This window comes from Hemicordylus capensis, chromosome 4, assembly GCF_027244095.1.
Source record: "Hemicordylus capensis ecotype Gifberg chromosome 4, rHemCap1.1.pri, whole genome shotgun sequence".
In the NCBI taxonomy this organism is placed as follows: Eukaryota; Metazoa; Chordata; class Lepidosauria; order Squamata; family Cordylidae; genus Hemicordylus; species Hemicordylus capensis.
The window spans coordinates 174795891-174810360 of NC_069660.1; the positions used below are offsets into that span (position 1 = coordinate 174795891).

The window sequence follows — 14470 nt, forward strand, 5'->3', positions numbered from 1 at the left end:
ACATGTGGGAGCCGGGAGGGGGCCAGGAGGGGAAGTCGGTGGAGGTGAGTCGGCGGAGGCGAGCCGGCGGCCGCAGCGGTAGCGCAGGCCAGCCGGAGGCTGCAGCGGCGCCAGAGGCAAGCTGGCGGCCGAGGCGAGCCGGCGGATGAAGCGGGGAAGGGGAGCTGGCGGCCGCGGCGAGGAAGGCAAGCCGGCGGGTGGTCTAGCGCCCGTTATTTTAACGGGCTTAAAAATACTAGTCGCCTATAAAGCCTTGAACAGCTTGGGCCCAGGGTATTTAAGAGAGTGCCTCCTTTGTCATGGACCCTCCCACCTATTACAATAATTTGAGGAGGGCCAGTTACAGCTACCACCAGCTCATTTTGTGGTTACTCTGGACTCGGCCTTCTCTGTAGCTACCCCAGGGCTCTGGAATGCATTCCTTGTTAAAACCAGAGCTTCTTCACCTCTGGCTGTTTTTAAAAAGACCCTTAAACTGTTTTCTCTGGCTTTTAATTAATTTTAATTGGTTTTGTATCATAAAATTGTTTAAATCATTTTATTATCCTGTTTTTGTTTATTGTATTTAAACTGATGTACATGGCCTAGGGATGCACATAGTGGTGCTCTTACCCTTGGACTTTGGGGCTGACCCCTCCTGGGGACCCCTAAATCCACTTTAGTCTGTCCTGGGTGGTGCAGTTGCCGCTGGCCCGCACTGCACCAGGCGGCCAAGTGTGATTGTGACCTGTGCCAGATGCTTTAGAGGTGGGGGGTGGGAGTGCATAAAGAAATATGTGGGAGGGGGACTATGCTAAGTAGCGTGTTGAAACGTTTCTGATAATGCATTTTTTCAAAAATATGCCTGTCCTATATTCTTACATTCTTGTGAGTTCAGTTGCTGTTTATGCCCTCAAGAACCCACGTGTTAAAAATACTGTGTGTGTCACGGTGTGCATGTGTAGGGGGTTGATGCTTAACTTAAGGCTCCAAGGGCTTTTAGGTCCGGGCTCCAAAATTACCTAGGAGCAGTGGTGGATGCATATGTCAGACAATATAGAAATATAGATTAAAAGATACAATTCTCTTATCACCCTCTCCCGCTCTCCTTTCCTATATGTCAGTTTTCGGTGGAAGTCAGTTCACATATTGGAGTGGCAGTCATCAACTGGTGAGAAACCAAGCCACATAACATGCTGGTGAGGAGAGAGCACTCTGCACGTGCTCGGAAATACAAGCTGGGGCTAAGCCTACCTCGGTATAAAGGAAATCCTCCAGGGCAAAGAGGGTTTGGCCAAAGGTCTCCAGCTCCTCAAAGCTCTGTAGAGAGACTTGCTCAGTGGCAAGTCGAAACTGTGCTAGGCTAGCCTGGGAGGGAAGCGGGCCATCTCACGGCGGCGGCGGCGGGGCTGGGGGGTTCCCTGACACTGGCTGTGCTGCTGGCTCCGCCAGGGAAAGAGAAGGCAGCCGGGGCCACCCCCCTAACGAGCCCCCAGGCCGCCGGGAGGAGGTGGGGGGCGGAGTCGATTAGCGAAAGGGGCCGCCGAGCTCTGGATCTTCGCGGCTGCTCGCCCGGCCGGCTGGAGCGGTAAGCCGTAGTCGCTTGCCGCCGAAGAGCAGCAGCCAGGCAGCCCTGCCCATGGCGCAGCGCCTCGCCCCCGTCGCACCGCCTTGCGCCCTGCCCGCTCTCCAGGCAGCGGCGGCAGCAGCAGCAGCGCTTGGAGGCGGCGCGGAGTGAGGTGCGAGCCAGCAGTAGAGGCGCAGGCAAAGCAAAGTCGCAGCTCGCCCATCGCGGCTAGGCAGGCAGGCAGACAAGCAGGACGGACCGGGCACTCCTTGTTTTGCCCAGGAGGCTGGCGCCGGCTCCGGCTCGCTCTCGGGGCTCTGTCTCCGGCCGCCTGCGCCGTCCGGTCCTTCGAGATGCTGTCGCCGAGTAGGAGCCATGCTCGCCGGCGGAGGAAGGAGCTGCTCCTGAGCCAGCTGTGTGTCCTGGCCTCGCTGCTGCTGCTCGTGCTGCTCGTGTGCGCCCTGGCAGGCCAGCGGGCTGGTCGCGCAGACGCCACCGCCGGTGAGTGAGAGAGAGAGAGAGAGAGAGAGAGGAGGGCGCGAATAAGCAGGGGGCTGCAGGAGGAAGGAGAAGGAAAGGGCTCAGCAGCCCCCGGCATGGGGGGATTTCTTCCGTCCCGAGGGCGGCGGATGCTGCTGAGCCCTGGCCAGGCGGCGGCGAAGGGGAGTGCTTCGGCGCTTGGGGAGCCCAGCGATTTGCCCGGCGATTGGTGATCGGCAAAGATGGGGCTCTTTGGCCATGACTGAGTGGCTCAGTGGGGACTACCATGCATGGTGACGAGAAGAGACGTGGTTTTGTGGTAGCAAACATGAGTTGTCCCCTTCGCTAAGCAGGGTCCACCCTGAGTTGCATTTGAATGGGAGACTACATGTGTGAGCACTGTGTAAGATATTCCCCTCAGGAGATGAGGCCGCTCTGGGAAGAACATCTGCATGCCTGCATGCAGAAGGTTCCAAGTTCCTTCTCTGGCATCTCCAGGTAGGGCTGAGAGATACTCCTTCCTGCAACGTTGGAGAAGCTGTTGCCAGTCTGTGTAGACAGTACTGAGCTAGATGGACCAATGGTCTGACTCAGTATAAGGCAGCTCCCCATGTCCCTATGACCTGTCCTAGTTGAAGGTCTCTTTCTTTCTTTCTTTCTTTCTTTCTTTCTTTCTTTCTTTCTTTCTTTCTTTCACACAAGGTGTACCTTGGTGGAGACCCTTGCTTGCCTTCAATTGTGCTTGTAATGATAGTGCTGTTGCTTCTGCTTAGATTTTTCTACGAGTTCATATGTGGCTGTGTGGGTTTTCTGTTAAGGCAGGAGGCGCTACAAGGAATGGGTTTCCCCTGCTGATGTATTAAGCATTCTGTGCTTTAGACTTCTAAAGGCTCAGCTTGAAGTCCTTTTTCTTCCTCCTCTTGTCACACTGCCTGGCAGGTTCCATGGTGTGTCTCCAGTTCCTGGCCACAATGAATTGTGTTGGTGGAGCTGACAGTCCTCCATTGGGGTCAGCCTTCAGTTCCAGCTGCTCAGATTGTATGGACAGTCCTACCATGAGGAAGGAGGACACAGCCACTTCAGGTGGCAGATTGGGAGAGCCATTAAGGGTGGCAAAATGGGAAGCAAGCAGATGAGACTCATGTGCTGCAGAATCCTCTTCCCAGAAGTTCTCTTGTGTGAGGCCCATTGAAAAGATGGCAGATCTTACCTATGTGGTGCATGTGTGCAGTGGTGTGCCCATTCATTTCAGTAAAGTTCACACAGGAGAAAATCCCAGTGAACTGTGCCCAGGTTAATTATGGTGTGTGTAGGTCTAGAGCAGGGATTCTCAATGTTGGGTCCCCAGATGTTATTGGACTTCAACTCCCATAATCCCCAGCCAAAGGCCACTGGGACTGGGGATTATAGGAGTTGAAGTCCAGTAACATCTGGGGACCCAACATTGAGAATCCCTGCTCTAGAGTTTCTATCCCAAGCAGAGAAGCATCTTGGGCTGGTTCTGCCAGGTCCATAGTTGTCTTGCAATATTGCAGGCCCCCCCCCCCACTACTTCTGAGACCATCCTTGAGTTAGCAGAGCTGTTCATGATTGGGCGGGGGGGAGGTATAAACGGAGTAGGATTGGGTTTCTACATAGGTTAGGGGATCTCTTATTTTTGTAGTTTTAAGCACACCTAGCATTGTACTGGACATGCAGTTGCCACCATTTAAACAAGCACTCAGACATACAGTTTTTGATTTGTTTGTTTTTTAAAAAAATGTTGTAGGGCTGCAACTGATTATCTAATTAAAGACTTTCCAAAAGACTTACAAGGTTTCATTCTAGATGAGGTATTCCCTCTCTCTCCCCCTTTTAAATTTTATTTATTTATGTGACAAATTTTATTTTATTTAACACATTTCTAGACTGCCCAAAACTTACATGTCTGGGTGGTTCACAATAAAATGGGCTCCTTCCGTTGTCCTGCCACCTTCCCCTGCTCTCAAGGATAGGAGATGGAGTCCTGAAGAAGGAATTGGGCAGAAGCTCAGAGCATCCACACTTGCTAGCCCTATTGTTGGTCTTTGCTTTACCTCAGTGGAGGGGTGACAAGGGAAAAGGATAATTAGCCTACTGCATCACCACAACAAGATCTCATGATGCTGGGCATATTAGCTGTAATAAAAATTGTATTCATTCATTTATCATCACATTAGGTATTTCTGAGCAAGCTTTAAGGCTGCAGTTCTGATGATTTCCTTGGGAGTTAGCCACACTGAAATCAATAGGACTTCTGAATAAACTGATTTTTTAAAAGTATCTTTCTTCAAATGCAGATTTATGCAAATATAATTGTTTGATTGTAATCACCTTAAAATAATAGAATTAATTTACTAACATATCTTTAACTGGGGGCAGCTTTACTTTGTAGCTATAAGGACTTTTGCCTATCTTCTAATTATAATACCTAGTATCTATATAGCACTGTATACACACAAGCTTTACAACAACCCTATAAGGTAGATCATTGGCTACCATAATGTGCAGTGTTACATCTCTCTAATGCTCTTCCTCGGGGCTGCTGCACTCCTGTTCTGCAGCAGTTGCGCAAGCTACTGCAGTTTTTCGTATATTCGTCACCAAAAAGTGGGGGGGGGGACTGTGGTAGTGCTACTTGTGCAATAGCTGCCGCTGAACAGCATCGGAGAACAGCAGCCCCCAGGGCAGAGCATTATAGAGATATAACACTGTGCACTGTGTCCTCTAGTATTATTCTCTGCATATGTAGGTGTGGGACTATGAAGGAGTGGATCTATCACACTCATGACAGAGTTGGTATTTGGACTAGGGATATCCTGATTAATAATTCAGTCCCAGCAATGCACATATCCTTAGAAGTAAGTTCCATTGTGTTCAATGGGCTTACTCTTAGGTAAGTGTGCATAGGATTTGTTGGTAGCCACTACTGCAGTGCCAGCTTCCTTCCCCATTGTTTGAACAGAGCTATGTTCTTCTCCTCCATGTGATGCAACAACCAGCCAGTTTCAGGAGCTCCCTTGTGAGTGGGCCTCCAGAAGAGAATGTGGGATATGGTCTTGCTTACAGCATCATGACAGCAGATGGCATTTCCAGGAGTTGCAGATATTGCTTGGTTCTATTTAGCTACAGTTGCGTAACTCTAGTGGAAAGGCTATTCATTAGATTTCTTTCATAATCCCCTCTCTGCAGTGGGATTTTGTGAAGGGGAAGGCTATTTACAACACATCTCCTACCTTTGGACAAAGGAAAATCCCTCTGAATTCACCTATTGTCTTTTTCTTCATACAGTGAGAGTCACTGAGTCGCACAGTCCAGTGCACTGTTCAGGACTGTTGTATGGAGATAATGAACTGTTTGGCTTTTGGAGAGTGAACTATGTGGCACAGTTTCATATTGTTGTGGTATAGTGGAATACAGTGGAGAGAAATCTAAACAAATACTGACTAGAGCATTTATTTAGAAATGGGAATAAGCAAAACACACCAGTTTGATAGTTGGGGAACATATACTTCATTTAATTAATCTCTTCTTTCCAGTCATAGCTGCAAAATGTATAAAACATTGAAATGCAAGCTACTCAAATCCAGTCATGAGATTACGTTTGAGATCTGGAAGAGTAAAACTTAACACACAACTGTGCAAATTATTGCTATAGTAATATAATAGAATGCTCTTTGCACTCAGTATGGATTTTTATACATATACTAGTAAATGAAGGTGACATTCTGCAAGCATGGAAGCACATCCCTGGCTGCTCCTGAAAGTGTCCCTCCCCCAAGCCCGAATTCCCAGAGTCCAATATTTTGTCCCATCTGCAGCTTGACTTGCTCAGTTCTGGAACGTTGGCCCCTATTATGAGGTAAACTTTGACGATGATGTATTTAATTTATTATTTAATTGATTTTTATCCCACTTTTCCAAAGTACAAAACCAGCACAAGCTAACAACCAAATATATTAAAAAATACAGCAAAAATCAACGTTAACACATAATTAAACGCCACAGTTTAAAATACACTATTTCTCTGATTAAGCCAATCTAAAGAGCTCTGCAGAATAAAGATGGCATTAAATGACATTTAATGGAAATCCTCTGGGAGGGAGGGTTGAAAAGTCGCGCGCAAGGGAGAGTATTTCAAATCTTCTTGGGCAAAGAATCCCAGTGGGTCACTGCCACTAAAAAGACCCTGTCCTTGATACCCACCAAAATAATATCTGATCATGGCAGACCAAACAGCAGGACCTCAGATGCTGAATGTAAGACTCAAGCAGGTTTCAATGGGAGGTGATCCTTAAGGTAATCTGTAAAATGTACGGCTTTAGAGACAGAAATTAGAATGTTGAATTAGGCCAGGAAGTAAATACATAGGCAATGTAACTGGCACAAAATGTTATGTGCAAAAATGTTCTCTCTTTCAGACTGGTGTAATAACCAGAATGTCTTGGTATCAACCTTGATGTGTTTCTCTTCACATGTCTGTCCCATTTACAAATAAAGTGGAAGTCAGAGAGGATCTTACCACAACACTTCTAGTATTGGAACCAAGAAGGAATTAGACAGAGTGATCAACTGCAGAGAATCATAGAGTTTTAGAGTTGAAACAGACCTTGGAGATCTTCTAGTCCACCTCTCTACTCAGTTCAGGAGACTACTGCAGCATTTTTGACAGATGGCCGTCCAGCTTCTGTGTGAAAACCTCCAGTGAAGAAGAGTCTATCACTGTGTGTTAGGGATATGCACGAAACTGATTTTGCATTTTGTTTTGAGCTTAAAAGAAAATGCAGTCAGCCAAAATGGTCAATCCGGTTGTATTGAAAGAACAAACCTTGAAAAGTCTCCGGTCCTCAGCCAACCTGCTCATTTGCCATGTGGTTAGTGTCAAGCACCTCCACATCCAGCAGAGCCAACCTGTGGTTTGCTGCATGGGAGGGGCTGGCCGTGGCACCAGCAGCTGTTCTCCTCACTCTCCTGCCCCCACCAGTGCACTGTGAGGGACAGGAAAGAAGTGTGCAGCCCTTTGCCATTGGTCCACAGGTGCACACTTGTGTCAGGCACTGCTGCATGCAGCAGCCCTGACACAGCCTCCTTGCGTGCCCAGTACAAGGGCATCACCCACCTGCTGAAGGTGGTGCATGAGAGGACCTTATAGTCAGGGTCAAGCAGTAGAAGCAACCAACATAAGAAGGTGTACTCCAACACCTGGAATGGCTGGTTGTCCAAAGTGATCATCTCGGCAATGGCCTCGGTAATGCTGAGATACGATCCTCCCCATCTCTGGCAATTTTCAAAAACCACCTGAAAACCCTTCTTTTCACCCAAGCTTTCTCAGCTTCCTAAATTGTGGGGGGTTTAATTTCTGGTTTATTTTAAAATTCAAAACCCGATTTCGGGGTTTTTAATCACTGTAATTGTTTAATTGTTGTTTTAAAACGTTTTGAAATTGTTAATTGTTATGTTGTTTTAAAATTTGTTTTAGCTCTTTACTGTTTTAATGGTGTGTTTTAATTGTAAACCGCCCTGAGCCATTTTGGAAAGGCGGTATACAAATCAATCAAATAAATAAATAAATAATGAGATGAGGCTTTAGGCAATCAGATTGCTTGCCCACCAACTGCACCCACTGCGCAGGCAACTTCCCCTGCTTGGAATCAGAAGTAGGTGCCTTGCTGCTAATTGGGAGCACACTGGGCCTATTGCTACCAGCAGGATCAGAGACCCCTGGGTGATGCCATTGCAGGTGCTTCAGCACCCCCAACTTCACAATATGCTTAGGGTCTTCCCCCGGCTGCTCTGTGTCCTGCAGAGGATACAGACAGCATGGGTCGGGTCACTAGGGCAGAGTTCAAAGTGGTCTCACACTATGCTGCCATCGGAGCAGGTCCAGTTCTATTTCGGAGGTAGTGGTACTGGGGCTGCTGGATTCTTCAGAGGACCACCACAGCCGCCCTCGGTCTGGGACTGAGAAGGTCCAGGAGGTGGAATGACTTTCTGCTGCTGCTCCTCAGACCGGGGCGGGGGTGGGGTTTGCACTGGCAAGGCAGTTTGGGTGAGACTGATCTGGCTGGGCTAGCAGCCAACACAATCACCTCTTCCTCCACTGCCACAGGAAGAGCTTCTTCCCTGACGGGAGGACCTCCCCTCTAATTCTATCTCGGCTGCCACTTGCAGTTGCGTGGCCGGGCTGCCATCCTCGGGAAATGGAAGCCTGAGCATAGCCACAGCAGTGGGGATGACTCAGGGAGTAGGCCCCTCTTTCCATCACCCACCATGACCAGCATCACCCCTCCCTCTGATTGCCACTCTGCTCCTGCCTCTGCCTTGCACCCTCCTGGAGCTCTTGGGTATTTAAAAAAGGGATGTAGGGTCAGGGGTGTCTATTTATGTGGTGTGTGTGTCACACACAGTGCTATCTATAGCACTGTAGTGCACACACAGAAGCTAGAAGAATTAAATCCCACCCCCCAATAAAGAAGCAGGCTTTACAGTGGGAGGGGGTTGTAGGGGAGTGAGCAATAATGGGGTAAATCTAAGGAAAGGGAAAGGGGATTACTGTGGCCTCTCCTAAGCCACACCCCCTGTCCTACCTAGTACCTAATCCCTCCCCCAAACTAGGTCCTATTTAAAGAACTCAACCTGACCAGGCCGGGGCGGAGTGGGGGGAGATTACCTTCCGGCATCTTCTGCTTAAGTCTGGCTAGGTACTGCTCTCGGAGGCACTCAGGCCAAGCACACACTGCGACTCAACTGGGAGTAGTGTAGGCGGGCACCAAGCAGGCACCCACCCACCCAAAAAATCAAAAAAGAAAAAGCTGGGGAAGGGACATCAGGGAAACAGAGAGAGCCTAGCAGGCTGGGCACCAGACAGAAATCACATAACACACAAGCTGACAAAAACAAAAAATGAAGTCCAATCCAGGTACACAGCAGCAGCAAAGGTGCAACTTGGGGCTGCAAAAGGGGAAAAAACAAACAAACAGCCAGTACAGCACCCCACTTGTTAAAGCCACTGGGAGATGGCTACTGCAACAAGAAGAAAATCCACGGAAGAAAATAAATCCACAGCAGCACCCAGTTAAAGCCACTGGTGCTGCTGATAGAGAAGGAAGAAGGAAGGAGAAAGCGCAGTTGATTGGTATTGCAAAAAGTTAATAGTCAGTAGACTGTCTCTCTTTCCACTGGGCCAGGCAGGCCCAGACCACCACCACCAGTCTATTCTCTGCTGCTACAGGCTCTGATCCTTCCTCTTCTCCTGATGTATCTTCTTCAAGAGAGGCACAGTATAAGGGCTCTCTCTGCCTCCCTGTCCTTTTAAATATATTTATTGATGTATTATTGATTTTTCTATGTAAACTCCTTTGTGAACATTGGTTGAAGAATGGTATACAAATATTCGTAGTCTTAGAAGTAGTAAATACATTTTGGAACTCCCTCCTTTTGGTTCTCCCCCTCCCTCCACTTGAAACAGCCCCTTTCAAGTTGAAAACTGTTGACATTGAAACATTTTGCATATCCCTAAGGGAAATGCATGACTAACAAGCAGAAGGTTGCCAGTTTGAATCCCCGCTGCTGCTATATTGGGCAGCAGTGATATAGAAAGATGCTGAAAGGCATCATCTCATACTGCACAGGAGGAGGCAATGGTAAACCCTTCCTGCATCCTACCAAAGAAAACCACAGGGCTCTGTGGGTGCCAGGAGTTGAAATCAACTTGACGGCACACTTTACCTTTACTATATATTAATGTTAAAAGTTAAAACCGCTCACTTTAAATGTGAGATTTACATGTATGTGCTAAATTTCAACTTTCTGGGTTCCATTATTATTTGAGGGTACACATCTGCCCTTCACAATTTCTAAGGACAGACTTCCAAATATCCCATTCAAAGATTTGTCTAGTATGCAGGTCTTGAACTACATGTGTACCACATTTCTAACTTATCAAAAAGTACCCCAGTGTATCTGATATCATTGATCTAATCCATGCTTTCACTGGAACATAGGAAGCTGCCTTATACCAAGTCAGACTGTTGGTCCATCTAGCTAAGTATTGTCTACACAGACTGGCAGCAGCTCCTCCAAGGTTGCAAGTAAGAGTCTCTCTCAGCCCTATCTTGGAGTTGCCAGGGAGGGAACTTGGAACTTTATGCATGAAAGCATGCAGATGCTCTTCCCAGTGCCTCCATCTTTCCCTGAAGGGAATATCTTACAGTGCTCACACATGTAGTCTCCCATTCAAATGCAAACCAGGGTGGACCCTGCTTAGCAAAGGGGGCAATTCATGCTTGTTACCACAAGATGAGCTCTCCTCTCAGTGGGTGGCCCAGGCAAGTCTGTCAGGAGCCCATGTCCATTTACCTGTCTGTTTCCACTAATATCGGAACTAGCAGGCCTGAAATCACAGGCTTGCAAGTGAGACGAGGAAGCTGCCCAATGAGGACAGAATACTATCACAGAGTTAGGGTCCAGAACACAATTCCTGAAATAGCAGAGAAACTGTCCATAATGTGGCTAGGACCAAGGAGCTGGGCAGGATAGGTGTTGCACCAGCACATACCAGGCATGACTAAGGGTTCTTATAGTAGGCCTTGCATAACTTTTCTTTTTTATATGTCAGTGGAGGCTCTGATCCTGGAAGCACATAAGCCAGAGTTATTCCCTCAGGAGTAGAGTTTGGTGAAGAGCGGGGGAAGGGGGGGGGGCTCATACTGATAGGTGAGTGTTCCACTTTGCAATGATGACTTCTCTCTAGCTTCACTGTCATCTTTTGGGGGGGGATTCAGGAGATGATCCTCAGGGCAGATTTCCTGTGGCTTAAGTGGAGGACAGATATTTGGTAAGCAGCATATTAGGGGTGTGCATGAATGATTCACCTTGAACCGGGGTCGGTTCAAATGTTTGATCATGGACCAGTCTGGGAGTGGTTTGGTCCTTGATTGAACTGAACCAGGCCTGAATTGGGCAAACCATTTCTGCACAGTAAAGAGCAGCCTGACGGGGGCAGTGAGAGAGGGGGAAAGCTGCGTACCCAGCCTGGCGTGGCTGCCAGTGCTGTCGCTCACCCTCCTGGCGTGGCCCCAAGCATGCTCCCCCCTCCTTTAACAAGCTGCCGGCTTGGCAGCAGCTTGGTTCTAATCGCCATGCATGCAGCTTTTTCCCTCTCACTGCCCTCACCCGGCCACCTGTTACCGTCCCTCACCCCTGTACTTGTAAAGGGGAATTCTCGCCAGATTCCCCTTTAAAAGTATATCCCCTGAACCTGTTTGGCCTGGTTTGGTGGCTGAACCGGACTGGACTGGACCCAGAACCGGACCAGGCCAAATTGGATTCGAACTGATCTAGCTCATTCTGGTTCCGGGTCCAACCAAACCAGGTCCAGTCCGGTTCGGAGGAGATATACTTGTAAAGGGAATCCGGCTCATCATTTCATGATGAGAATAATCATGGTTAAAGAGTTAACTGCCTGAGTCCCTAGATTCAGTAGGGTATAAGGATAGGTGTCTCTAGTGTGCTAGAGTTTCCACTGGGGAGGGGAAAGCTCCTCCTCGTCTCAGCATGATCTGCAAGGGTTTCACTTTCCTCTTCAAAGGGGGTGTCATCTACTCAGGCTCTAGAGTTGGCAGGCCCTGACATTACCACGTGGTAGTCTACTAAGGAGCAGTACAACAACACAAGAAGCTGGTTTCCTATTTTGTTGTACATCTGCACCTACTAGGAAATCTGAAAATTGCTCATCAAGTGATAGGATGTTTCAAACAACAAGTCCCTCCCTATTAAAGCTGCATTTTCATGATGAGAATAATCATGGTTAAAGAGTTAACTGTGATTGGTGAGCTCCATGCGCCTCTACAGAGCGTGTCATGAGATCCCGGAATTTCCAGACTATTTTGGTTAAATCTCTTTTAACCAGGATAGAATGGTTTTATTTCCCAGTTTAATGCAGATTACCCTGAATAATTTAACCAGGATAGCCTGGAAATAATAGGTCATGACATGCTCCATGGAAGCACTTGAGGCTCACCCCAATTGTGGTTAACTCTTTAACCATGATTGTTCCCACTGTGAGAATGTGATCTAAGATGGCAAAGTCTGCCATCTGATACACTCCACTGCAGCCTTCGAAACTTCTGTAATTATTTGCTTTGAGAGTCCTAGCTTTAATTAAGTGAAATTAGGCCTTCCTGGTCACTGGCTCAGATACTGAGAATTTTTATGAACATCCCAACTGCTCAGAAGTTTATCAGAATGTCATTACTGTAGGTCTAGAGGGAGTTAGGGCCGTGTGCTGTTGGTAGAAAGGAGTGCGACACAGAAGGAAATTAGGGGTGTGCATGGAACCGCCAACTGGGGTCTGGCACTGGGGTGGGGGGGTACCTTTAAGAGAGGCGGGAGGGTTTACTTACCCCTCCCGCCGCTTTCCTGCTTGGCGCCGTAATGTTTAGAGCAATTGGGGCGGCAGGACACCTCCCTGCTGCCCCTTCCCTGACGTTGCTTGAAAAAATGCCCAGCAGTCCTTTGCGCGCGCGTGCACATCACAGAGACGAGCGCGCGCACTTCTCTGTGACGTGCGCGCGCAAAGGACTGCTGGGCATTTTTTCAAGCAACGTCAGGGAAGGGGCAGCAGGGAGGTGTCCTGCCGCACCAATTGCTCTAAACATTACGGTGCCAAGCAGGAAAGCGGCGGGAGGGGTAAGTAAACCCTCCCGCCACTCTTAAAGGTACCCCCCCACCCCAACCGGACCGCCCAGGTCCGGACCGGTCTGGACCGGTCCGGAGGCTTTTTGAATGGCCTCCGGACCGGTCTGGGCCCATCCCTAAAGGTAATAGGAAGCACTATCACAGTGCTGGTCAGCTGCTGCTGCTGCTGCTGTGTGTGTGAGTGTGACATTTATTTTGAATGGGGGTTTATGAGGGAGTAAAATGCAGAATAAACACAGAGAGGAGCCCTATTCAATTTTTAAAAAAAAAAAAAAAACTGTATGAGAGTACATCCATTCAAAAGTGCCCTGGAAGTCCCACCCTGGTGCATCACTCACCCCCCACCCCGCTCTTCATGGTTACAGTAGTGTTCATCTGAAGAGGCAAGTGCCGTAACATTGATGGTGGGTGTTTCCATGATTGGCAGGCCAAACTTCTGAGCAGTTGGGATGTTCATAAACATTCTCAGTATCTGAGCCAGTGACCAGGAAGGCCTAATTTCACTTAATTAAAGCTAGGACTCTCAAAGCAAATAGTTACAGAAGTTTCGAAGGCTGCAGTGGAGTGTATCAGATGGCAGACTTTGCCATCTTAGATCACATTCTCACAGTGGGAACAATCGTGGTTAAAGAGTTAACCACAATTGGGGTGAGCCTCAAGTGCTTCCATGGAACATGTCATAACCTGGTATTTCCAGGCTATCCTGGTTAAATTATTCAGGGTAATCTGCATTAAACTGGGAAATATAACTCTTTGACTCTTCAGATAAACACCGTCATCTGCACAGCTTTTTAAAAATAACATCTGAATAGAACTAGGGTATTTCAACCTCACCACCACCACCAAATTGCAAAGCTCTCCACTTTTGTTATTTATTTCTTTGCCATAATTTGTTCAAGAGCATCCTATATTTGATTATGATCACAACCCAGCCAAGTATAAGTATATTTAAATTTCTCTGAATTCAGCTGCAGAGATTTAAGCATATGTTAAATTACCCTATTGAAACCAATGGGGTTTTAAGTGCTTAATTTTGGCTAGATCATGCCCTTGATATCTTTGATGTTCTTTGCTACATTCCCCCCACCCCCCTTTAAAGCAATTCTATGCCCCTTCCAACCTGAGGAAAGAATCTAGGGTCAGAAGAGTCAGGGATAAAATAATGTTTGTAAAATACACACAGATCACTTGTGATTGCCTTTATTAAAAAAGCCCAGATTATTATTTTCTTTCTCTTAGCTCCTTACTCAACCACAACTGAATTGCAGCTACCTCTGGGGATAGCTGCTGAACAGAATGCAGCAGCACTACAAAGCCGTTTCTAGATCAGGATGAAGAAGAATATCAATTGATCTTCAGCCAACTATGTAGGGCAACATTCTCTCTGATCTGTAAGGTGGATTTTCCATGTCTTGGCTCCTTACAGTTTCCCCATTTGATGTCGGAGGAAGTTTTAGATATGAAACAGAAATGGGCAAGACTTTGACTACAGTCTGTAGTTTGTTTTTCAGTCCACTGTGCTGCGGGGTTTGGTAGTTTTGCAAGACGTATTGCTGTTCTTTTCTGGCCAGGATTTTAAGATACGAGAGTGGTCCTCCTAGCTTCCTGCATCTAAAATCAAGATAACCCGGGAACAATTCACAAGGTGATGCCTATTCCAGTGGTTTTCAAACTGTGCAACAGTTTGGAGCACAAAGTTCCAGGCAGAGATACAATCTTGAGACCGGT

The 14470-nt window shown here is 47.6% G+C and overlaps 1 protein-coding gene across 2 annotated transcripts in view; it reads left to right on the forward strand.

Annotated features, from left to right (window-relative positions):
- Positions 1 to 961: 961 nt before the first annotated feature.
- Positions 962 to 14470, forward strand: part of SLC24A3 (solute carrier family 24 member 3) — a 277690-nt gene continuing 264181 nt past the window's right edge. The window contains exon 1 of one of the 2 annotated variants that reach the window (XM_053251024.1): positions 962 to 2047. In XM_053251024.1, coding sequence (XP_053106999.1) covers positions 1900 to 2047 — 148 coding nt within the window. In that variant the 5' untranslated portion in view covers positions 962 to 1899. The remainder of the gene's footprint in view (positions 2048 to 14470) is intronic. The other variant, XM_053251025.1, reaches the window with a different exon arrangement.